The sequence below is a fragment of the Drosophila santomea genome, chromosome 3L, assembly GCF_016746245.2.
Source record: "Drosophila santomea strain STO CAGO 1482 chromosome 3L, Prin_Dsan_1.1, whole genome shotgun sequence".
In the NCBI taxonomy this organism is placed as follows: domain Eukaryota; kingdom Metazoa; phylum Arthropoda; class Insecta; order Diptera; family Drosophilidae; genus Drosophila; species Drosophila santomea.
This window is the reverse complement of record NC_053018.2, coordinates 1,019,918-1,045,955: the sequence shown is the minus strand read 5'-3', so window position 1 is coordinate 1,045,955 and position 26,038 is coordinate 1,019,918. Positions and strand designations below refer to the sequence as shown.

The following is a 26,038-nucleotide window of genomic DNA, read 5'->3' as shown; positions in this document are numbered from 1 at the left end:
CTGCAGATTGCCATCGAAAAGACGCACACATCGGCGGTGCAGGTTAAGTACCGAGCAGACGCCCTCATCAATGCTAACCATTACGACCCGCTATCCATCGATGAAATCAGCGACGATGTGACGAAGAAGTGGCAGCAGCTGGTGACCTACGCGGAGGAGCGGCACAAGCTGGTGACCGCCTCGATAAACTTCTACAAAACAGCAGAGCAGGTGTGCTCGGTCCTGGACAGCTTGGAGCGGGAGTACAAACGAGAGGACGACTGGTGTGACGGTGGTGGAGGCAGCGACAAAGCTCAAGCCATTGTCCAGTTGATATCCAAGCATCAGGAGCAGAAGGAGGCTTTCCTGAAGGCCTGTACTTTGGCGCGTCGCACAGCGGAGACTTTTCTTAAGTACGCTAACCGATCGCAGCAGTGCTATCAGTATAAAGGAAACTGCGAGGGCCACGTGAAGAGCAAACTGGATAAGCTATTGACTCAGGAAAATCAAGTTCTGGATTACTGGACACTGCGCAAGAAATCGCTGGATCAGTGTCAGCAGTTCGTTCTCTTTGAGAGAAGTGCCAAGCAGGCGATCGAATGGATTCACAACACCGGAGAAGCGTATCTCTCCTCTAGATCCAATCTGGTGGGCATAAGCAAGGAAGAAACGGAAGGGTTGCTTAAAGAGCATAATGAATTCCGAAGCACTGCAAAGGAAACTCGCGAAAGGGTTAAGCTTCTGATCCAACTAGCTGATAGTTTGGTGGAGAAGGGTCATGCCCATGCCAGCGATATCAAGCAATGGGTGGCGTCCGTGGATCAGCGGTACAAGGACTTCAGCAACCGCATGGACAGCTACTGCGAGCAGTTGGAGAAGTCTTTGGGCATGTCTCAGCAGCAGTTACTTCTGGGCTCCGATGGAAACAGTTCGATCAGTTCCTCCTCTGGGGATCGTCACTCGGATCCCACGCTGGAAGCTAAGCTAAACAGCAGCAATAAGGAGAACAAGGAGATAAACGAGGAGAAGCGCAAGTCAGCGAGGAGGAAAGAGTTCATCATGGCTGAACTTATGCAAACAGAGAGGGCGTATGTTAATGATCTGGCCACTTGCATCAAGTGTTTCCTTGAGGAATTCCGAGTGGGAAAAAATGTACCTTCTGCCCTCATCGGTCAGGAAGATGTGATATTCGGCAACATCAGGGAAATACACCACTTCCATCAGAAGATTTTCCTGCGAGAGCTGGAGAAATACGAAACCATGCCTGAGGATGTGGGCCATTGCTTTGTGACCTGGGCCTCCAAGTTCGATATGTATGTGCACTACTGCAAGAACAAGCCTACATCGAATAACTTGCTGGTCCAGCACGGCGGCAGTTTCTTTGAGGAACTACAGCGGCGCCTGGAGGTGGATCACCCCCTGCCCGCCTATCTCATCAAACCTGTGCAGAGGATCACCAAATACCAGCTGTTACTTAAGGATCTCCTTTCCTGCTGCGAGGAGAGCCACGGCGAAATCAAAGAAGGTCTCGAGGTGATGCTGAATGTCCCCAAAAAGGCCAACGATGCCATGCATCTTTCGCTGCTGGAAAACTGTGATGTCTCCGTAGACAAACTGGGTGAGGTTGTGCTGCAGGATGCCTTCCAAGCCTGGGACACCAAGCAAATCATCCGCAAGGGCAGAGAGCGCCGAGTCTTCCTATTCGAGTTGTATCTGCTGTTTGCCAAGGAGGTAAAGGAGTCCAACGTAGTCAAGTACCAGTTTAAGAGCAAGCTCATGACCACCGACATGGGCATCACCGAGCACATCGAAGGCGATGAGACCAAGTTTGCCGTGTGGACGGGTCGTTCGCCCATGCTCTCAGATTGCAGGATCGTGCTGAAGGTCACGAGCTTGGAAACCAAGCAGGTTAGTTGCTCATCGATGCATTAGTACTTTGTTCTAATACATTTTTATCTGATTACAGATCTGGGTTAAGAAGCTGCGCGAAGTCATGCAGGAGACTTGCTTCTCGGGCACCTCGTTGACCTTGCCCAAGTCACCAGCTAAACACTCGGGCTCCTCGCAGAGATCCTCGCGCGACTTGGATGAACAGCTCACGGAAAATGATCATGATCGCTGTTCTCTGGCTAGCTTCGGATCGGGTAATACCACAGATAGTGATAATAAGGTGAGTGCGCAAGTAATGTTTGATTTCACTAGTTCAACTAGCTTAAGTGGCAAGTTATTGTTAAACCTAAAAGTTCGATTCAGAGTGTTCCCATTATTGTGGCCACACAGCTCTTCTCAGCGAGTTTCCCCCTATTTTCTAGGAAGCTTAAAGCTCACAAAATAACTTTGCCCGTAGTCCTACCTCACATGGAAGCAGCTTGCACCCTCATCCCCATCCGACATCTGCGCCTCTCCATCCCAGAGTCGTGGATGCCACTGCTATTGGCCAGCTGAACTAGTTTTCCCACTCGCCACGACTCGGATGGGATCGGTTTGGCTCGGCTGCTGCAACATGTTTAAAATTCATAGCAGGGCTTAATGAGATTTTCCTCGCTGGTGCGTGGAACTGTTCGAGACCGCTGCTCGTCGACAGCTCCTAGTTTCCAGCAGCCGTCTGTATCTTGTAGGTCGAGTGTGTGCTGGATTATATATGACTGCTTTTAGCGCTGTTTCGTTACATTTGGTTAATGTAAATTTTATGTGACACTTCTTTATAGTTAGCTCTGTCTGCGAGCGTCTTTCAACTGTCAGCGGGCAGCATTTCAGGCCAAACCCACCAGATTTCGCCACTAAAGCTAAGATGCGCAGATTTCGAGCGGTTTTACGACCGACATAACCGTTTGTCTTATGTGCAGGAGGTTAGCGAGGTTAAGGGCTTCGCTTTGTGCCACTTATATACGGCTCCAGGATCCGTCCATCACTCTGAAACTTCTGTCGGTGTTTATATCTTCCTAATTATATTTTATGGTTGCTATATGGTAGTCCGAATCGAATTGAATTAAATCTACAAAGATACATCTTTAAAAATATAATATCAAGGATGGTAGATTTGCAATCTGTTGAAGTACGGATTATACTTTTATTTTGATTTTCTTGCATATTTAGGCAAGTATTTATGTTCATTCTGATAAGTAAAAAATATGATTTACGTCCTCTTAAAAAAGCGGAATTAATTTAAATAATTAGCTGAAGCGAAATTCCCGCCCATCTGAAAACGCACAGACCCCAACAATAACAACCTGAGCGAGAGTGAAAGCTCTGGGCAGCAGCGCTCTCTGAGTTTCCGTGGAAAGCTTTCTGCTTTCTGCTTTTCTTTTCGCCAATTTGAACCCCCCGTGAGGGTAGTGGGTTAAGGCAGTTGGCATTGCGAATGTTTTCGGTGCGTTCGTCGCTGCGAATTCGTTGGATTCGTGAATTTGTGGATTCGTGGATTCGTGTGCTCCAGTTGCTCCGCAGAGTTTCAGCCAAGAGGTTCGTTCACTCACCGCCGGGCCGCTCGGGTTTTCCTCAGTTTTCCTCTCGGATTTTCCATCGCCTGCTGCCTGCAGATGCGCGCCGCCCGGCCAAAAAACGCCAAACGCAGCAGCAGCAATCTCATCTTCACTAAAACTCTGAAGCTGCACCTATAGTCTATACTTCTTTGAGTACTACTACGCAACGTCCATAAATTGTATGAAGAAAATCGAGTGGTTGAAAATGGCCCATTATCACAGTGATAAGAACAAGCACTCCTAAGATAAAGATACTCAACACACTACACCAAATCAAAATTAAAAGAAAGAAAGCCATATCAACAAACAAAAATGCGCGCTAATGCCCCAAAAACTTAAACAATACTTAAAAAAGCGGATTACATAAATGTCAGCCTCTTGTTTAGGCCTTAAACTGTCCCGAAAAACAAAGGTGTAAACAAAGACCTGGCTTATATAAATAACTACAAACAAAAAGTGAAACAACAATCCGAGCAATGCAAACAAAAATGATAAAAAGCTGTTTCTGCTGCCCAAAACTACACAAGCCAGCGGGGGGAACCCTTTTTAGCATTTTTGCGAGGGCAAAAAGTGGGCAAAAAATGAGCTGAGGATGAAAATGTCTGCAGCAGCCGCAGGCGAAAATGCCACCTCTCCACCCATCCGCCCAATTTTCCGCCACCGCTGCCTTTGACCTTTTTCACGCCTTTAGTCACTTGAGTAGCAGTTACATTCCCCCCATTTAGACGATTCGTTGCCCCCCAAAAAAACCCCTCGAGTTCTGCTGTCAACTGCACGGCGATCGTGGCCAGAATATCTTGAATTGCTTAGAAATGTGTACATATATGTTGCAAAGTACTTTTATTTATATTTTTTCGCAGGCAGCTTATATTTGGTTAACATTTCCTATCCCTTCTATCTGTGCAATATTATTTTCTGCACTTTTATCTTGGTATACCCATTGCCAACCATTTCTTCGCCCTTTTTCCACAAAGGGTATCTGATAGTAACCGCCACCCAGTGCTCCGTTCTTGGATTGGTCGACTCACCCGAGTTAGGGCCATTAATTTCACGCTTATCTATTGCATTTTAATATTTATTTCAACGCGATAGTGTTGTGGTTCCCTGGCATAGCTCAGCTAATGCGGTGGCTCGCTGTGGGTTGTGAGTAGTGAGTTTTATATTGCTTTTTTTCAGTTGCGGCTGATGTAGACACGACATGTTTTGGTCATTATAATTATCGAGTCGATGCATTGCAATTTAATTTGAGTGCCAGTTGGGTGGCTCGCAAACAGAGAAACCGAGTGCAATGTCCAGCAGGCTGCCCTTTCCGATGTGTCCATCAGTTGTCACTGCTAGGGTACGAGTATGTCTAGTTGTCCTGGCTAGTTGTCCTGCTTCGTCCATTTCCATAATGGACCCAACCCCTGGCCAAAGGCCAGTTTGGCCTAATCTAATCCAGTTTGCAGCCGGAAGCAATTAAAACAGCATACGAACAACACAAACATTAGCAACTGTGGTCGCTCAAAACCGCTTAGTTGACCCAACAGAACCGAACAAAGGATTCACATTTTCAATGCTTTCAATGCTGGAAACGTTTTCCCAACTGTAGTTTTCATTTGGGGCTAAACCACTTTTATTTTGTTCTAGTGAGCAAAGTTTCAAAGCCAGAAAGCAGGATTAAAACAGTTTCAGTGAATCCTTGAAAGGGGATCCTTTGGGAAAAACCTTATTAGATTGGATAACTTTTAAAAATATGCACTAAATTGCTGCCACTGCAGCTTTTAAGTCTTATCAAAAGGGGTTAATCCATTACTTTGATAAAAACAGGGAAGCCCGCAAAAGTTACCAAGCTCACTTTAAGTTTGAGAGGCGAGACTAAATTAATTTAGTTTGAAATCCAAGCGTTGCTCTAACAACACCCCATTCTCCACATTTTCCGCACTGTGTGCATTCATTTGCAAAAATTGAATTAGGTTGGCTTTTTGAGTGAATGAAATGAAAGTATTAGGACAAAAAGCAGAGGAGGCTGGGAAAATGGGAAATATTTCTGGCATTTTGTCAACGCCACAAAATGTCAACGAGTCCTTGGCGGGGGTGTAAATACACACACCCTCTTCGCCACAGAAAGTAGCAAAGTTTTCAGTGTTTTTAAAGTGAAAAAAAAACCGAAGCATCTGGCCAAAAGTGATGGGAATGCCACTTGGCGAACAGCTGCTCAAAAAGCCCTCGAATTTCCTCGAACGTATGCAAATTTTCTCGGCCAGCTCATGCTGAACATTTGCAAATACCCTTACTTTTGCGGTTTAATGTGGCATCGCAAAACAATAAAAATATCTAAATCAGTTGGGCGAATCAAAGTATTTAGCTACTGAGCTGAAAAGTAAATTCCTTTTTCTTTTAGCCTTAAACTGAAAGAGTTAGTAAGACAGAGTCTTTCCGATACACTCGATTTGAATGCTGTTCCTACTTGCCAGCGATTTTCGCAAATTGTTTTCCCCTAAACTATTGAAGAGCCATTTTGTGTAGGGATGGGAAAATAGCAGGGAAAGCAGCGAAACAGAATCTGAGAAAACCCAGTCATAATTGCGATCGGCGGACCGGGTGAAGTGGCAGTGGCTATGGCGCACCTGCCACATCTTCCCAATCTTGGGATGTTTTTTTCGGAAACACGCGCTAAACGCCTGGCAACGATTGTCGAGCAACAAACAGAAATGTGTAAAAATAATAAACCCATGTGCATAGATATCCGCATAGATATATATACGGACATAGATAGTTCGGGGTAAACAAACGTGCGCTAAGAAAACTCAAGATAAATTTCTGAACCGTTTGGTGCTGGGCAGCTTTTTATCTATGCAAATAAAATAAATAAAATATATATACGAGTGTATAACCAAACAGCGAAATCATAACAAAAACCGGGAGTGTACAAAAGGAAAAGTGGCTGTGGAAGACAAGGGCAGCGTATTTGATTTAGTCGATTCGTTTCAGTTAAAAGCAATAATCAAATCATTAGTAATTCTCGGATCTGTTTCTAAAAATAAGTGCATAAATCATGGAAAGCGAGAATGAAAGCAAACAAAACGCATTAAAAATAAATATGTGTTTCTTAAGTTAGAAAACTTTCTGATTAGAATCAATAGCATTGAATTCACAAACAGTTGAGTTTTACAATACAAATTATCTTATATATTACCTCTTTATACATTCCCGTGCTGTTTGCTTTTCTAAGTGAGCTTAAATCCCTTGAGCTGAAGCACTCAATCAATTTAAAGTCATAATTAAGTGCGGCACAGACTGCGCAAACATTGCATTAATTAAAATGCAAAATGCAGGCTGTGAGCTTAAAATTGATCATACGCCGCGTTGCACTAATTGAAAGTCAAAGACAACGAGGAACGAGACCGCAGCAAAACTGTCACCGCCATAAGTGAAATCCATATAGATCCTGCAGGATGTAAAATCCAATCAGGCAGCCTCTCTCACACATACACACACACATGCACACACACACACGTTCGCTGGAAAATAAAAATAAAACATTTCGGTCTAGGAGTCGGAGAACTTTATCGATTTGCGGCTGACTGCCAACAAAGCCCCGAATTTGTTTTAAAAATAAAAGAGCCCACCGCCTGCCTGCTTTTTCCCTTGGTCTGTGATTTAACCGAAAAATGAAAGTGATTGTGTAAGCAACCCGCAGAAAAAAGGAGCAGACAAAGGAGCCAAAGCATCATGAAGAGTGTTAAGAAGTTTCTCAACGAGCGGATGAACAGTGTGGACTCCGCCGACGGAGTTGGTGGCGGCAGCGGCGGTAAGAAGAACTCGCTGGAGCGGCTCAAGTGCGTGGAGGACACCCACACCCCGACCAAGGGCTACGTCTCGCTGCCCAACACACCGCTGCCGACGAGCGCACCCATCGCCGTGGGCGATCCTTCGCCGTCGCCGTCCATCGCGGACTCCGCTCAAAATACTCCGCTCTGCACCCTGCAGGAGGACGACTCCACATCCCCACCGCCGGCAGGAGCCGGAACTGCGGCCAAGAATGGCCACGGCCAGCAGGAGCAGTCTCCGTTCACCTTTCCCGCTGTGCCCGCCGCCACCTCGTCCAGCAATCCCGCCCCCAATCCTGCTCCTGTCCAGCGCAAGAGTCGCCGCAAGATCTCGCTGCCTTGGTTCCGGCAGTCCAGTGTCACGGGCCACGGCGTCCTGGCCCGCCAGCATACCATCGACACGCCCAGCTCCTTTCGCTTCTTTCGACAGCCCAGCAGCAGCGGACTCAAGGTACCATCTATCTCTATTAGAGTATCTTAGTAATGTAACCAGTTTGCAATGTTTATGTGTGAAGTGTAACCTTTTCAAGGGCAGGAAAAGCAACAAACATAACTTGGCTCTACTTTGACTTTTGTTTGGCGAACACTTTCCTTGTGATTACAGGAAATTACTTGTGACAAGCGGCGTAATTTCTCTCAATGCCTCAACCAAGCAATGCTCCTGTGATAAGGGTTCGATTGATGGCACGCTCGGTTAGACGGGCCATCAAATATTAATGCTAAGCATGGCCGCGATTGCCTTGACCTTATCGGGAACTTGGCCAGCTTATCTTTTATTTAGCAGTGGCAAAAGTTTACCCCACCCACACCGCCTCCTCCAGTGGCCCCAAAGTGCAAAGGTCACCAGCTTGCGGCACGGATTTTCTTGGCTTTGCCACTCCAACACCCCAACATACCAACATCCCCCTGCAAGTCATGTGACAGTTGCCCAGATGCCCAGTGAATGCGGTTCCATAAGCGATTAATGTTTGCCAAAGCTTCGCTTCTGAGTGAAAATGGTTGGGAGATAAATATTTACAATCCCTTCATTTAAGAATACTCAATAAGAATACCAATAAAAATGTGTCTGAAAATGTAGTGCCACTCTAAATTATCCCATAAACCTTTATGATGAATTATAGAATTTAATAATAGCCATATCTCTGAGTATATATGACTAGTGAATCTCTTTTTTAGCTGAATATCTCCCTTTCCTATTTGCGGAAGGGTCTTTGACTTATTGCGTGTTGCGCTATTCATTTCGATTAGTTGTGCAAGTTGCCGAGTGGCCGCGTTGCCAGCGAACTGGTTGTTGACCCAAGCAGACAGCCGCGACGCCGTTTAATAAGCCCATTAATCATACGCAGTGTGGTGCGCTAATTTATTTGCTCCCCACTCACCACCGTCCCCATCGGCTTCTAGTAGCATTCCGCCTTTCCGTGGCACATTCTGTAAATAGTTCTTTCCGCCTGCCCTCGGCACATAACACATAATGTATTTATCACTTCATCAGGCCGTATAAGCCATATCATCATTGTTGTCGCCCCTGCTTTTTCCCTGCATTGTGTCTTGTGCTGACCTTGCCTCCATCTGCCTCCATTTCAGATGACCCCCACACTCCACCCCCCGCCAACTTCTTTTGTCAGTTTTTGGGGCTTGAGTGATGTCTCTGCGAGGCAGACAGCTTCCTGGTCTCCTTATAATCGCATTGCCCTTTCTACTCAATTTACTCGATGCTGGCGGCCTTTCATAAATTTCTGCTTCATTTAAGTTTTCCTGTTCTCGTGGGAGTTCATTTAAGAGCGGTGGGAAGTATTTGATACACGTAGCAATGTCTGGACTTTAAAGTTACTATCCGCTTTAAAAATTACTGTTCCAAGTATCTCCAATTTATTGATAGCTCTAAATTCAAGAGATTGAATCAGGGCAACTCTTGAAGGCATCTGTACTTGCATTGTATGTGCAGGCAGCTGCAGTATTTTAATTTAGTGTCACGAAAATATTTATCTGTGAATTGAATATTTTCCAAGCAAATTTGCGAATTTTGCAGGAGGTGTGAACTTTTGCGAGCCATCTCCTTGTGCGCCGCCATTGAAAGATGCCCGGTTGCGAGGCGCTTTCCACGGGGCGAATGCTTTATGCATTTTGTTATGGCATACTTTCAAGTGCACACGCAAAATAAATCGCAGCCAACGAAGTGAGGAAGCAGTTTCCAAGTTTCCTCGTTTCCCAGTTTCCGCGTTTCCCAGTTTCCACCAAATTTTCTCTGCTGGCGCGTTGAAAAGGAAATTTGCTGCCACACGAAAATGTGTCTCATGATGCCGCTGCTGCTGTCAGCTGCAGTTGGCTGCATCATTGAGGGCTCCTTCAGCTTCCATCTTTCCATCTTTGCTACTATTTTTCCTTTTCCCAGAGCCACAAGAAAATGCAGCACGAGCAGCCCAACAATGGAAGAAAATACATTTTGTAGTCGGATGAGAAGGCGTAGAAAAGTCTTGTAGCTGAGTAGGTACACAACATGCGGGCAAACAAAGTGCAGAAAATGTAGAACAATTTTAATAAATCGCATCGTTCTGCAAACTTGAGGACAAAGTTACCTGCGGATGGCAACTACTACCACAACTACTACTACTTTCGCTCTTCAAGAACATGGCAAACAGACAAAGCCAGGAAGCTCTGCTCCTGAGTCCTTGTCGTTGGCTCCTCAATGGCAAGACTGATATGCAAATTGCGATGGAAAGCCAGGGAAAAATGTATAAATGCTAGGAAAAAATAGCATACAAAGCATTAGAAGCTGCTGGAAAGCAGAAGGCCAAACGAATTTGTAACTAAATTGTCATCAGAAGTATGCTGTGACAGCAGAACTCGAGATCCTTGTTGCAAAACCACAGGCTACAGGATTCTTGACATTGGCTGCCCACTGCTATTTGCAAGAAGCAAATTCAAGAGCATTTAAAGCACATACTTATCGCAGAATTCAAGCTTAGATAGTTTCGACTATGTCCATTTATGCGTATGCATGGTAGTTAAATTAAATTGTAGTTAAATTAATAATCTTTGTTATTCGAAACGACGTTGAATGGAATTAAACGCCTTTATTTATTAAGTGAATTAATGGAGCAATAAATCCACATTTACAAATATGAATAATTCGCCAACACTCGGATTCTGAAGAACAGCAAACAAACTCCTAAATTCAGAGAATTTAATAACAAAGTGTTTTTGCTCGTCAGCATACGAGAAAGGACAAACAAAATCCGTGCCACGGATATAAATCTATGAATATTGAATAGAATTGTAATAAATTGGCAAAGCCAATCACAACCTAAAATCAAATTAAGGAGAGCTTAAAGGATGCAAAAAAACGGAGAGTAATTAAAATAAATGTAATAAAATAAATAGCCGGCGTTTGCAATTGTGCTGGGAACAATGAAATGAAGTCCAATCAATTTTAAACTCATACTAAATGAAATACAGATATGCCCGCTTTGAATGCTCTCTGTTTTATTTGAGCTCCCGATGTGGTAGGTCGTAATCCCAACCAGGCTTACGGCTCATGCGACTACAGAATGCCCATCAGAACTCGAAACCATAGGCTTGCCTTTCCCTCCTCCTTTTCTTGTGGCTCAACGCCCCGCAATTTGGGCCATAAAATCAATGGCAAATGCTGCGACACGCCCACCGATAGACATCGGGTTTTTTTTGTTTTTTTTTTTAAACCAGAGACGCCTCTCGCACAATTGCTCCCCATGGAGAAAAAGCGGGGGAGTACGTGGCCATGTCCATCTGTCATTTGCAGTTCCCGCTGGCAATCGAATCGGTTTTTCCAACGGACATAAGCGACTCTCTGCCGGCCACAAATTGCCGATGTCCTGGTGGCTCCCGCTGCCCCCAAACTTTGGTCCCCCTTCCTTCCGCAGATGGGGAATCAGTTCGGGTTGGGGGACTGGACAGAACATCCAGCTTGACATGGGGCCAACTCTTTTACTCTTCTGAAATCCCAAACAGCATTTGGGCTGGTCAAGGCTGAGCCCCAAAGTCCGAAGTCCGAAGTCCGAGGCTTTTGGCTTCCGGCAGTCGGTTGTTGGTTTTTTGTTTGGCTGCTGTTCACACCGAATTGTTGGTGCTGGTGCTGGTCCTTGTGGTATGGGTATCTGGAACAACGGGTAGATTTTCCCATAAGGAAGGCTGTTCTATTGCCGCATCCCAGCTGCCCGGACAATGCTCTTCATTGATTGTGCCCATCGGTCATGAAATTTCCTCTGCCTTCGTGACCTTTCGCGTACAGAGAGCAAAGTTCTACACTCCTGTTTAAATAATTATCTGAAGTAGTGAAATAATGTTAGGCCAGACAATAAAATGATTAAACAGGAGTCTACTAATGGATGCTAAGTAATTCAAGTTCCAGTAAAATGAATTGCACCTCTTCCTGTTTCCCTTATCGATCATGTCGTAGTTGTACGTAATTGCTTTAGGATATTATTCGATTTGCGCTGTAAATGACTTTCATTCAGCACTTACACCCACTAGGAGGCCACACCTCCATCTCCACCTCCACCTCCACCCAAGAGGCGCCCATGAGCCACGTTTTCAGGCGGGCCAGACAATGGGCCTATCGGTGGGTGGAAGTGGCGAGATTCGGGGGACATGTGGTTGTCTTTGGTGTTAACATGTTGTACAATTACTAGACCGCAGTGCGATAGCTAGTAGCTACACAAGAAACCAAATGTATGGGAGCGTAGTTTGTGGAGAATGGGAAAACCGAATAGTTTGATAAAATATTTAAATAATTTTATTAAGGGTATCAGAGTATTGATTATATATGACTTCTTTTGAGTCCTTCGGACTTACATACACTTAGACACTTGAACCACTTTGCTGGTTGCTTAATTATTTATTTATCAAAGGGCTACGAAGGTGGTAGATATATGTTTAGCCTGCGAATATTCAAACGATAGGAAACCCGTTTTTTTATCTGTGCACTGCCCCCCATCCTTTCCAAGGACTCCCACTTCCTGCGGCTCCTCTTGTTTGCCATCTTGCCGACTGGGTGTTTGCCACAACGTAATTGATGTCGGGACCCCGGTTCGACCTCTGACCCCTGAGCCCTGAGCCCTGAGCGCTGCCGCACCTGCTGCGGACCCACTGTGCGAGTTAATTGAATAATAGACGTTTATGTTTTATGTACCCCAGAAAACACAGCCAGTTTGCGGCTATCTATGAGTACACACACACACACTCACACATTGATTTTCACACAAATGTGTTTCGTATTTATGTGTATATTTCAGCAGGTCTCTCCCTGCTCCCTGCCTTCGGCATATCTGTGTGATTTATGGCGCCCATGAGGGCATTTAGGCGAACAAATTCCAGCCGAGCAGCAACTGGCATACGAAATCCGTCTAAAATTTCTCCCCTCCACTCAATATCGCGGTTCAGAGCAAGTAGATCGAATGGAGAGCTGCTCTGATTTTGCAGTTTAAAGCTTTATTTGATAAATGTCCGAAAAATTGATTGCACTCGAAGAAAACCAATCTGCTTGCTTCGGTTGGCCTTATTTAGTATTCCAATGACAGTTTTTATCCGATCTTCATTGTCCTCCTGGCGAATAAAGAGCGTTAACGAGCGGGGAACACATGGGATTATTTGGTCGTCTATTCCGATTCTCTCTGCTGGTTTCTGACAGAAAGTTTTGGATGGCATCTAGTTTTCTCTGCAAATCGTACAGTTTATCCTCCATCCTGTCCAGTTGAGTTTGGTGCGTCTCCGTTGGAAAGAACAGCAGGCAGAGAAACACCAATGCGCACAAAGTATCTTTCCTGTACTGCAACATTTTAGAACCGTTTCGTGCGAGAAGCTCTCATGTACTGAATTCTATAATTCTTTGATGGGAGTGGCTGGATCACGAAAGGCAAATGCCTGAAAATGCGCACTTTGCGAAATGTTTACCCGAGAGTCGATAATATTTATAGGAATTTAAGTTCGTTTCCACCACATGATTGTTTTGAAAATTCAGCAATTTCATATTCCAATCATATCACCATAATCATCATATTTTCTCAGTGCAGGAAACAGCTTGCTGGCCCATTATTCCAATCAGTTAAATGATGTTTGTAATTTCACTTGACAACCCTGACGTTTGCTTTTATGTGCCCTTCCTTCGAGTGCCCCGGTGCCCAAACACATTTTTAATGACTTAACAATTGATGGCTTTTTGGGTCGTCGTCGTCGTCGCAGGAATTGCGTTTTTACGATCCCTCCTCGAAAGGCGAAGCAGACATGAGCTTATGTTACACACAATGTGTGTAGAAATGGGAATACGCACCCCAACGAGCCATAATCCAGGCTTTGCGGGGGGAATCCATCAATAATAACGTAAACATTTTGCCAAATCGCTTTACAATTTGCCCATCGGAGAAGCAAAAAGGGAAAAACGAAAGAGGAAAGTGGGGCGCACATTTTCCGGCTGAGCCTTTCCCTTTTGCGAGTCTGTTTTCCGAGTCTAAGCTATTATTGTTATCAGCATGTAATCAGCAGCGAGAGTAAAATTTCCAGCGAAAACTTTGCCCTTGAAATGCGAGTGTCGACTGTCAACGAATTTCGCCCTTGGACTTTCTTTCCAGGACTTCGAGCTGCAAAAGTTTTCCCCAACTTCGACTGCATTCTAGGCCTTCGTTTTTCGTTCTGTTTGTTTTCCCCTTTTCAGCTATGCAAATCCGCCCGGAAAGTTTTCAATTACCCATGGAAAATAGATGAAGTTTGAGAGTGCCAATTTATGGGTACCGATTTAACATTGCTTTAAGATCGTTCGTTTCCCGTTGGAGATGAATTTTTAAATTTAGCTGGTGGCTATTGCGCCAGTGGGCTATTAAATATGCAAATGTGCAGAAGAAACTGTAAGCCGTGTTAATTATTTTTATGCAAAAACATGGGCGGCAAAGACGCAATCCAACAAGGCAGTGCTGATTGCATTTTGCAGCTGGAAAAACTCGTGCGAATTTCCTTTTCGTTTGCTCGTTTGCTCGAGTTTCCCCCCCTATTCGCTCGGAAATATCCTTTCATTATTTTAATGAAAGACCCAGTCAAAAGGCGAAACAAAAGCGAGCATGAACTTAATTTGTAGCTACAATTAAACTGAGAACTCGGTACAAGAAAGCCGAGTTCACTTTCGTTGAAAGTTGAGACGTAATGGAGCTGCAAAGGCTATCAGCCGACTTAAACCGGTGGCATTAAAGCGCTTTTCTATTCCAGTTGATTTTACTGATTCCTGACAGCTGCTTTTGCTTTTGCTTCTGCTTTTCACTTTGCCACTTTCCCAGCTGGCTTGGGGAAAATGAGGGGGAAAATTGTGCCTCATGGCAGCTTATTAGTGCCATTGTGGGTGCGGGTGGGTGTGCGTGACTGCAGCAATTTGCAGCACACAGAGATGATGATGCTGATGATGCTGATGATTATGATGATGAAGCGCACATTGCGTATACGCATTACGTATACGCCACCGGCGTGTGCAGGAGTTATGCGAGAACTTTTCGCTGCAGCATAAAAGGCAGACAACTTGACACTTGAAGTCAGCTTAAAAACATTTTCCCGCTGATTTGTTTTCTTCCACTTTTGGCCGCCAATCAATTTTCATTGAGGCTGAGTGGCAACTTAAGAGCCGCAGATAAATAAAAATGAAAAAATAATTTGGCAGCCAATCCGAGAAGCTGCGCCCCTCGTCTTGCAAGGCGCCTGTTGTCGAAAAAGTTCTCCAAACTTTTGCTCGCAAACTTTTCAACTAATTGCATTACAAGCGGAAACGTGCAAACACACACCAGCACAAACGCTGCCCCACCGCTCACACACACACACACACACACACACACACACACACACACACACACACACCGCCCACTAATACTCGCACATAGGAGCGCGGCACGTTTCCGTGTCAGTGCTGCTTAATTAACACTGCGCCATGGCTGTGGATCCTGCAAGGATGTGTGTGTGTGTGTGCGTGTGTGCACTGAGAGTTTAGGCTTGAGCAAGATATTTCGATGTATTATCTCTTTTCAGTTCGCAGCTACAAATTATTACCGAATTGCTGTTAAAGTTGGGTACTTACTTGCAATTATAAAGTTGCTTTTAGGATATAATAACTAGCTTTTTCTTGCGGTGTATAAAATGAGCAGTTCTCTCTCCCACACACACACACACACTCATACACGCTCATACACACACTAGTGCAGAGGCTAAAGGCAGCGAGGCGAGCATAATAAACTAAGCTCTCTGCCGCTGCTCTTGCTCCTGTCCGCTGATGAAGTTGATTTAATTGCGCTTATGAGCGCCAGCACACTCCCCCTCTCCCCCTCTCCCCCTATTTGCCATTTCCCATTTTCCTCACCCACCACCCACCAGCCACCAGTTCCGTGAGCCGCCGTTTGCCTTGGCGACATCATTTCCCCATTTGGCCCATGCCCCTTGCCCCATGCCACATGCCCCACGCCACCTGACAGGTGTTTCCATGCAGCCTGCTCCCGCTGCCAGTTTATGGCGTGTCCCACATTAATATTGTATGTGAAATAGATATGATGGCCGGGCGCCTGGGGAATTTCATATAAGGCTCAGATATTTCAGCCCTGCGCGTGCACAGAAAATATAGCTATCCACACAGCCTTTTAGTTGTCGCTGCAAACTGGATTAAGCACTCCCGAAGTTTGATGTGGCATAAAAGGCTTGAAGAGCAGGTAGTTTAAACTTTAGGGTTTAATTGTCAATATAAAGTTCACAGCTTTTTTCGCTCTGTGCAGCCAACAATCCCGAGGACAATCCAATGGAATCGATTAACGATTAACCACCACTTTCCCGCGCAGCTTTAAAGATCTGATAGACGCCCACACATCGACACCCTGCGATGGGTCGCATGTAAATTAGTAAACTTGTACATTATTAATGCACACGGAAGGGTTTTTTTGGACGACAGGGGGAAGGATTCTGGGCGGACTTGATTAGGTGGGTGGCTTGTTCTGGTGGCCTGTCGCCAATCAAAGCTGACGGAAGTGCTCCGCCTTCCGCATTCCGCCTTCCGGTTCCTGTGCTCCTCGTGGCACAATGGACGAGTGCCAAGCTCGAATGGCTTTCTAATTAGTTCGCTCGTATAGTTCGTTCGCTCTGCCGATGATCCTTGAAGCCCTCGGAGTCCTCGGCCTTTGTTCTGGCGGTCAATCAATAAGGCTGTAGGCCTGGGCCTCCATCTCCATCTCGACCTCGACCCGAGCATGTTAACCCGCTGAAGGCGCCTTTGACACGTAACCCGCATACCGCTATTATGGCTCATAAAATCTCATTTAATCATTGGCGCGATGATGGGCATTGTTCAGCCTTTTCCTAGATTCATTTTCAAATAAATGTGTTAAATTTAAGCTGATGCTGACTTATGAATATGAACTTTAAATAAGAGCTTAGTCTAACAACCTAATATTGCCACTTAAGTAAACATTTACCTTTGTTCGTGATGGGTTAACTTGATGGCCAACCGATACTTATGCCTCGACCTCCTTATCCGCCTATCCTTTCCAGCTGGGCAACCAGGAGGCCACCTGGGTGGTGGCGGACTACATCGCCACCTCGGGCAGCAACGAGCTGAGCGTCAGCAAGGGGCAGCAGGTGGAGATTGTGGAGCCGCCCACCGCCGCAGAGCCGGACTTTTGCCTGGTGCGCCTGAATCCGCAGCACGACGATGCCGCCGTGCAGGAAGGACTCGTTCCAGTCTCAGTGCTCAAACCGCCGCCGGGCTCACACAAGCACGGTTCCGGAAGCGCAGCGAATGCAGCCGCCGCAGCGGGCTCCCAGAAATCCGACATGCAGGATCAGAGTAAGTGCATCCACTCTATATACCACTGTGATGCATTTTCTGTATGCATTTCATTTCTATTTTACAGGCAATCGCAGCAAGGCGGATGCTCTCTCGTCGTCCACCAAACGTCGCGGCTTCAGCGGGTGAGTAAATCGTTATGATAGGCAGTGAATTGTTTCTAAGTGCGCATTTTTTCAACAAGTTCCTAAACATTTCACATAAACTTCACAATTGAACGTATTTTTGTTTCTTGTTTAATAATATACTTCTTAATATAATATATACTTCTTAATACTTAATATACTTCTTAAATAAAAGCAATAGTAGGCTTCAAAAATTCCATTTGAAGAAAGTTCAATAGCCCTAAATGTGTTTTTTGTTATTTTGATGTATTTAAGAATTACGTTGGAAAACTATTTTGTAACAAAGCTATTGTGCTTATTCTTTGTGGTTTTTGGAAGTATTATCGAAGCTCAGTTTTCTCAGCAGTTTTATTCCAACATAGCCCTCCAGGTTTTATCTCTATCGTCTGACCAATTGGCTAGTATTAATCAACATAGTATTAATCAACGCACAGTAGGCATTCGTCATTTGGGCCACCAGATTACCGATAACTCGTCTCTAACTGACTCTAATAATAATGAAATGCCTGCATTTACTCCAATGAGAAGTTATCCACTCTGTCATGCGTCAGCACCCATTGACTTTGCACCAAACAGTTTACTGAAACTTAATCCCCATATTACACTAAGTTCTTTATTTTTTCGGATTGATATGTACTGTTTCACTGACTCACTTAATTCGATGATACGAAAAGGAACATGCAACTCTTTGCGTAGAATGCTGGCGATAAAAGTCGAGCATCCACAGGGAATTTCCTTTTAAGTGAAAAAGTTGAAAATAAACTTGATTGATTTGTAATTAGCGGTGAAAATCAGTATCTTAACCATGATCCGCAGTGGTTCCTGCGAATTAAAGGGCTTTATATACTTTTAAGGAAATATATATAAATATAAATAAGTCAGGAATCAGGAATACTAGAAAACAGCACAGCATTTCTACCGCGTATTTGCATGGCGAGCACCAACTTTTCCCACTGGGGCTATTAATCGCGTGTCGTAGAGCTCAGGCGCAAGTCATAAAGATAAAACCATTTACACTGAACAAAACGAAAGTGCAAACAGCAATGTGAGTGGCACTTGTGAGAACTGTGAGAAAACAAGCATAATCACAAGAAACGCTCAGCTGCTCCCAGTTGTTGCTCATTGTTATTGTTTTGCCTTTTGTTTTTCGCTCTTTGAAGGCGAGGTTACGACACTGGGAGAAAATGGTCTAGGTATTAAATCAAGTTCATAGTATTTATTTAAAGAAGCACATCAATAGTTAGTAACTCTAATTGTAATCTAATTAGGGTTCAAATGGTGAACCTTCGGAACATTTCCTATTTTTTTGAACTTGTGAAGTGTACTCCCCCTGTAGTTCTCCCCCTTTGTCTGGGTGCCAGCTCTGAGTGTGTTTTCGTGGGTGTGCGAGTTTGTCCGGCCGGGTTCTCCAGAAATCGAAAGCCGTGGGGAGAACCTTTTCTTCGTGCTCGCTCGCTCGGTGGCTTTTGGCTCAGTTTGTGATTAGACGCAGTGCGGGAAAGGTCTCTCGACTTGCGGTGCCGGTTTTGCTCGGAAGCGGCCTAAACAATTAACGCCACTGTGTTTGAAGTGCTCACCTCAGTGGATCGCTTATCTGGCCATGTGCAACAATAACAACAGTGACTGCGGCCATCGCAGCCGCCTAGATAAGATGGCCGAAAACGGTTTCCACTTCGAAAGTGCCACCGCGATGCCAGGAACCGCCGGTTTCTGTGATAACAACAACGAGACTTCGAGTCCCCATTCCCATGCGCAGCCCAACTACAACTCGCTCAAAATTAAACGCAGCTCCGCGCCCTCACGTCCCAGACCCAAATCGGTGTACAAGTTCTTCAAATCCATATCGCTAAGGGTTGAGGAAAAGGGAAATGGGAGCGAGAACGAGAATGGAAACGGGAACGGTAACGTCCCCGTTTTGCATCACCAGCAATCCCTGGGCGGAAAGCCATCTGGATTCAAGTGCGTGTGCTGTGAAAACGTGCCGGAGGCCAGGAATGAAAACCCCAAGCGACGCAACTCCTTTATGAAGGAACTCAAGAAGCGGTACTTATTAGAACATGAATCAACGTATGTCTTGCGCCACTTCCCTAGAAATCAGTCGTTTTCGTAGGATTCTTTAAAGGTGTAGCATTTAGTTAGCAGTAGGCGTATATTTGCATTAAAACTATAATTAAAGCACGGAGACAATGCAAGTGAATGGATTATAAGCGTCTGCTTAAAGTTAGCCTCACGTTCAATTAGTCGGCCTCGTCTCAATTGCAATAACAAGCTCCATGGATATCATGTATATCATGTCCCTCATCATCTTCTTCTCAATTGCCCAACCTAAGTCAGCCTTAATTCTGTTTTTGTTTTCGTTGGATGCCAGAAACAGAGGGTACGACGACTTTAATAGACATTTCCCAGCTGAACTGGTAGTTTACAACTGCTTGAGTGCCATAAAACCAAATGCAAACTACCTATTGATCTAAATGCTTATGCAAACTGCTGTCCAGGCAGTTGAGCACAGTAACTATTATTATTTTAGAGGTAAACGTTATTACAGCAGCTTCTGAATGATTTGCTTTATGAATGATTTGTTTGCCTATTTCCGGCAGAGTATTTAAAGATTTAGTTCGCCCAACGAGTTCGGTACTCATTTCCACATGCTCTGTTTCCTCAGACATGAGTAAGCAGATGAAGATTTGGAACTTAATTTGATTTATCGACATCAATGTGTAATAGGAGTCCGGATGGCTATTGCTCATTATGCAGCTGCAGTTACGGATCCGTCACGTTCGTTAGCCGTAAGATAAACACGTTGTTTGTTTGTTGCTTGTCATTTGTTGTATGTGTCCGGTAGCATTTGAGCTGAGTTTAGTTTTCGGGCTTTTCGAGATAAATGAGTGTGCTGCTTGTCGTTGCTCTTGGATTCCCCCACCTTGTTATCTTAGGCACCAAACGCTTGGTGAATATTTATCATGCTGGTTATTATGACTATTTTTTTGTGAAGAACAGACGTTTTGCTCTGTTTCGGACCGCCATTCCCCCACTTCACGTGATTATCACCGAAACAAACTAGGGAATACCCATTAAATGTTCAGTGGGCCGGCAACCGGTTTCGTTTTTTCCCACCGCCGCTCACAGTAATTCCTCATTTATTCAGCACATCTGCGATCAGAACCTGTTGTGCCAAAGCACTGCAATCATTTAAGTTTATTTCTGACTGAAAAGCTAGGGAAATGTTCTTTTGAAATAGAAACCAGTGCAATACGGGAAATCTGCCTTTGTCCTTTCTTAGTCAGCACTGAACTTCGTCATTAGCTGTGAGTACGCCAAAGATAAGTGCATGAGGGAGGAACTTCAGCGATAGCGGGCCATTGCGTATTAATCATACGCCTCGTGGGCCCCGCAAGAAAACAGAAACAGAAGAAGGCGTCGATTGATTTTTGATTTGTTTTGATATCTCGTAACCGCCCTATGCGGCATTTCTCATAATTACGCATTCAAACGAAACTCACTGCAAATAGCCCTCTCTCTTTCAATTGGAACAATCTTATCGCACTTAGCCTTAACGCGGCCATGCGATGGAAAAGTTCTCCCGGGAACTATTTCGCTTGAGTATTACTCTTTTCGGCCTTGTTGCTCTGTGAACAAAGTAGAACACAGCAACACTTTCAATATTTGCACTCTAATTGGGCACTTTGTTTGCTGCTGGCTCACTCGAGTGAGCATTAATGGTAGTTCCTCCTCGTCCATCGTCCATCTGCTTCCTCGCCCTATTCCAATGCCCTATTCCTGTATTCCTGCCGAGCATGAATATAGATTATCGTCCGAGTCATCCGCAGTATTCAATCCCCCGTCTCCCCCCAAAGAGCTCCTCCTTCTCCGGCTGTCACTTTGCGCCGGACTCTTTGTCTCAAGCACTGTGTCAATATGCGCGTGTGTTTGTTTGTCCAGGATATATGCAAAAGAAATCGGGGACGGGGGACCATAAAGCCAGCGGGGCAGAAGGATCCTGCTCAGCGGCGCGTGCTGCCAAGTCCAATGAACTAAGTGGTGTTTGTGCCTCATCCATACACACACAGGCACTGAAAGAGTATTTCACAAGCAACGAACATTCATATATGTACATATATCCATGATTTCACATTGAAAATATGTACAAAGCTTACGCATTAATAAGATACAATGAGAGCCCTATTTTATAACTACATATCTCAATATTATTCACAAAAATTATTGGATTTACGTCAGTAGAGTATTGCGTAGACATTCACTAATCTAATGAAAACAAGTTTCATTGTTTAACGATGTTTTGTTATTATTTTTAAAGCTTGGTATCACTGCCAGAATTCCCAGAAACGAGCCTAAAAACAAACCAAAATTCAAAAGTTATTAACAAATTAAACATTCAGGCACTCTTATAGATAAGTCTTATTAGCAAAGAGTGCATGCTCTCAAGGATTTTATATGCTGCTCAAAGTGAAAAGGATCTTTTTTTGCCGTGTGCAATTTGCTTTCGAGCTGCAGGAGGCGGAAACTGCAAATTTGCCCGAGCTTTGTTGCATACTTTGCGGCGACCCATTAATACACCCCCAAAGCAAACACGAATACTTTGGCTTGTACAACGAATGCGGCACTTTGGCCATTTGGCCATTTGGCTAAAACGTTACATCAGCCAAATGAATTTTGAATGTGGCCAGCCAGCTCGCGATGAGTTAAATACAATTCCTGGAAGCCAACTGGCAACTCCTTCAATTTGACCAGTCGAAAGCCGCGTTCCTGTTTCCTTGTCGTCTGTGTCAATGTTTATTTTTACTTCGAATTATGTTACATGCCATTGGGTCACGGGTCCTGAGTCCTGAGTCCTGTGTCCTGTGTGCTGTGTGCTGTGTCCTGGGGCCACCTTCTCATCCATTTGGCTCCACTCTTTCGTGCTTTGTTTAATTGATATCGATTTTCGAAGCGCTGGAGGCGAAAGCTGCGCTCGTTAATTAAGCCTAATTAAAATTTTATAAACAGCATATTTAAAGAGAGCTTAGTTCGCGGCTTTTGCGGTTTTCTCCACTGCATTTCCACTGACCGCAGAATATTCCCTGCACCCCCGAAATGAAAGCTGGTGAAACCCAAGCCATCTGCTGCAAATATCCTCCCTGCGCAGTGTTCACTGTGGCTGATTAATGACGCGGCTCGCAAATAAAGTCGAAACTTGACCCATAAACTTTGCGCTGCCTGTAAATTAATCAAAGGAGCGTTGAAAGAAATATTCTTTTACGGCGAGTGCGGTAAAAGCGTGGAGCATAAAAGCGAATATTCAAACGGAAATTCGGCTTTAAAACCGTGAAATCATAAAAGCAATTGTGCGGGGCAGGGGCGCTCTCTAAAAAGGCAAATTGTAATGGGTAATGGGGAAAACGAATACGAATTGCGCCCACTGTGCGAGCGGCGACATCCGAACAGCGGGCGGTTTTTGGCCAAGTTAGCAGCCGATTCGATGCTGGCGACAGTCTGATGTTAGCCACGCAGCTGGACAGCCATCAAGCATCTCTTTGTTTTATTTATTTCGATTTTCTTATTCGGCACGCCATGAGCGATGGAGGAACTTGTGCAGAGCACCACCACGATTCGCAAGTTCCTGTAGGCCATCTCACATTCGTACATTCTCACATGGAACTGCCACTTACCTGTCGAATCTTTCTGTATTTCGTATCATTGCAGACGCAACTGGCTGCCGCTGATGAATCGCAAGGGAACGGACAAGCCGCCAAGTAGCAAACCGCTGGTGAAGAAGCCCTCGGAGAAAAACCTGAGAGTGAGTGCCGCTGTTGTTGCGTTTAACGATCGTTTATTTTTATATCATTTGACTTGACGTTTTTCCACGTTTTTCCACGCTTTTCCTCTATATCTAGACACCCCAGAAGCACGCCGAGGAGCTGGCCGAGCAGCAGAACCAGCAGCCAGGTGCCAGTCCCGCCACCGTGCTGCCATCCTCGCAATTCCCCAGCTCCACCCAGCACCCGGGAGCAGCCGGAGCCGGAGATTACGAGCCGGACGAGGAGGTCGGCCTCGAGCTGCCGCCGCCCATGAAGCCCATCCAAGAGCCGCACCTGATTGCCAACGGACCGCCCGCCTTCGCCAAGGACGCCAAGGAGAGCTCTGGAAGCATGGTGAGTACCTGCGTCCGTCACGGATTTCCACAGATTTTCCCAGATTTCCCACAGGATATGGGCAGGCTACAAAATATCATTTGCAGTAGTTAGGAAATCATCGCTCACCGTATAAACCACGTGTCTGCGATGCCACCGATTTGTGTCAAGGATTCGTGTTGGCAAGACGTGAAGTGCTTTAGAAAATTGCAGTTTACTTAAAACTCTAAAAAGCAAGCAATCTAGAAAGTCTATTACACTTTTGACATGTATAAGTTACCTGTCTTGTTCTCATTCGAGGAAACACATGTGTGATATGTTGAAGTGTAATGAATGAAAGGCTTATTTGCAAACGTACTTCCCAGGCATTGACCCACCCTAACGTGAATGATATCCCCAGTGCCGCCGTCCAATCAGCCAGCCATTCGTTGGCTCCAAGTTTGTTTGCTTAGCACGCAGCTCCTCTAATATGTGTTTCCCACACAAATCAAAGCGGTTTATTGTGACTTTGGCCCGTTCGCCTCTGCTCCATCGCCATCGCCTTTGCCATCGACGTCATCGGCAATCCGAGCACGGTTTTTGCTCAATTAGAGAACAGTGACTACAACGAGTATAGGGAGGCGCGCACACATTCTCCGGGGAGTGGGAATCCTTCTCCGTTCGTTCTGTTCTGCGTACGGGCCAGCCACCTTCGCCATAAATGCGCCACTTTATTTTGTTTACACTCAGGAGGGCAGGAGAGTGAATAGACCACAGCAGCACAGCTACAGCTACAGATACATATACGTATTCAGATACAGATACAGATACAAAGAGCCAGAGATACTCGAACTCGCAGATACGACGCATAAATTTCGACAGTCAAATTAGCCCACAGACTTTGTCGGTTGAATGTGAATGTGCGTGGGGGCGGGACTTCCACTTGGCTGCTGCTTCTGAGCGCAAATTACAGGGAAAGGATACAGTCAATGATGCGGCTGCCTGATTCATTCTGAATGTGAATGTGAATGTGGCCTTAAATTATGCAGAACTCGATGCATTCTATCTATTTGTGCGGTGCTAGACTACATGAAGGAGAATTTGAGTTTCCTAAAGGGGTTCATTTCATGTTGTACTTATGGTTTATGCTTCAACAAAAGCCACTTAATTAATTATAAGCATTTGCATAGGTTTCTTTCCCTTCCATTTTCATTTCAATTTTCATTTTACTAATTTTTTTTGTCAAAAATACAGGCAAAGCTCCAATGAAAACAGTATTTATAATTAATGAATTAATGAAATGCACCTTACATGTTCTATTCTTTTATTTTTTAACACTCCCTCAAAAATGTATATATAATTAAAAATTTGAAAAATTCCGAAGAGTCCCCTTCCTACTAATTGACACTTTGGAAATTTCCAAAGTTTTTATCGCACTATGTATGCACTTCGTGGGATTTTTGGTTTGGCTCCCCTTCAATTTGATTAATGATCCGTTTCGCTTGGAGAGCTCCCCAATTCGAATGTCTCGCCTCAATTTCGAGCTTTTTCCATCCTCCATCTCGATGTGTCCGTCGCCAGAACGTCGCCTTCGCTATGGCCACTTTGTCCGTCAATAAATTGAATGTCGTCTGGTCTGTTCTGCTCTGCTCTGCTCTGTACTATTCTGTTGCGAGTGTTTCTACTTTGTTGATAATGATGATGATGATGATGATGATGATGGCTTATTAGCTGAATTCACAGTACACAGAATACAGTACTCAGAAAATCATTCGATCAACGCTTTTGTATGTCATTATTTTGAAAGGGTTTTGTAGAGAGAAAAACGACAACGTGAAAATATAATTCTATGTCATCAGCATTCTATGCATCTATCTAACTATTTTTTCGCGTGCATTCGTGCCAATTTTCGGCTGTCTTCTACAAGCTGGTTTGTTCTGATGCGTCAACATTTAATTGTATTCTTTCCTGTTTACAAATTCGGTGTTTTTCTGTATCGCCTGGGTGCGAACTTCTTAACCCAGTTAGGCTTTCGTATATCGCTTGTGTTAACTTTTTGGCCTACTTGGCATTCGGGTCTTGGCCCTGTTCCTGTGCCACCTTTGTTTAGTTCGCCTATTTGCATTGTCATTAATTTTTAATAGTTCTCTCTGTCGAAACTCGCGCCCTTTGCGAGTGCTTCATATATATATATATATATATATATATATGTATATATATCCGTGAATCCGTGGCCGATGTGTGTGACATCAGCGGTTGCAAGGCGACCACCTCCCCTTTTCAAAGAGGCTAATTAAATGTCACACCACTTAAATGTGGGTACGTCATTGCGTGGGCTGTTGTTCCTTTGTTCCTTTGGTTTTGGCTTTTATTGTTCCTCCCTTAAGCTGTTGCTTTTACATGCTGAAAGCCATGGTGAAACTCTGAGGCCGCTGATATCAGACTTCCTTTTCAAAACTGCTGGAACTTTGCTTTAAGGAATCCCCTGAAATTGTTATCGCAACTAAAAATTCTGACTCGCTCGCCGTAAAATATTGCATTTAATTGACAATAAAGAACTTTTAGCCAGTTCCCCATCCGCCCCGTTAAATCTGTATTTTATGCATAAGTTATTTTCCACCGCCCGAGGTATTTCCTTGTCGATCACTCGCACCCACTAGAACATTTCGAACATTTCGCCGCGAAATGCGAATTAATTTAT

The 26,038-nt window shown here is 44.7% G+C and overlaps 1 protein-coding gene across 4 annotated transcripts in view; it reads left to right on the top strand.

Moving 5' to 3' along the window:
- The window catches only part of LOC120450264 (kalirin), a 39,741-nt gene that overhangs the window by 8,750 nt on the left and 4,953 nt on the right, over positions 1-26,038 (top strand). The window contains exons 5-10 of one of the 4 annotated variants that reach the window (XM_039633155.1): positions 7-1,887; positions 1,946-2,149; positions 16,811-17,105; positions 17,173-17,230; positions 22,931-23,024; positions 23,122-23,379. In XM_039633155.1, coding sequence (XP_039489089.1) covers positions 7-1,887; positions 1,946-2,149; positions 16,811-17,105; positions 17,173-17,230; positions 22,931-23,024; positions 23,122-23,379 — 2,790 coding nt within the window. Of the gene's footprint in view, positions 1-6; positions 1,888-1,945; positions 2,150-6,988; positions 7,725-16,810; positions 17,106-17,172; positions 17,231-18,734; positions 19,274-22,930; positions 23,025-23,121; positions 23,380-26,038 lie in introns of those variants that run through there. The other 3 variants (XM_039633157.2, XM_039633156.2, XM_039633159.2) reach the window with 3 other exon arrangements.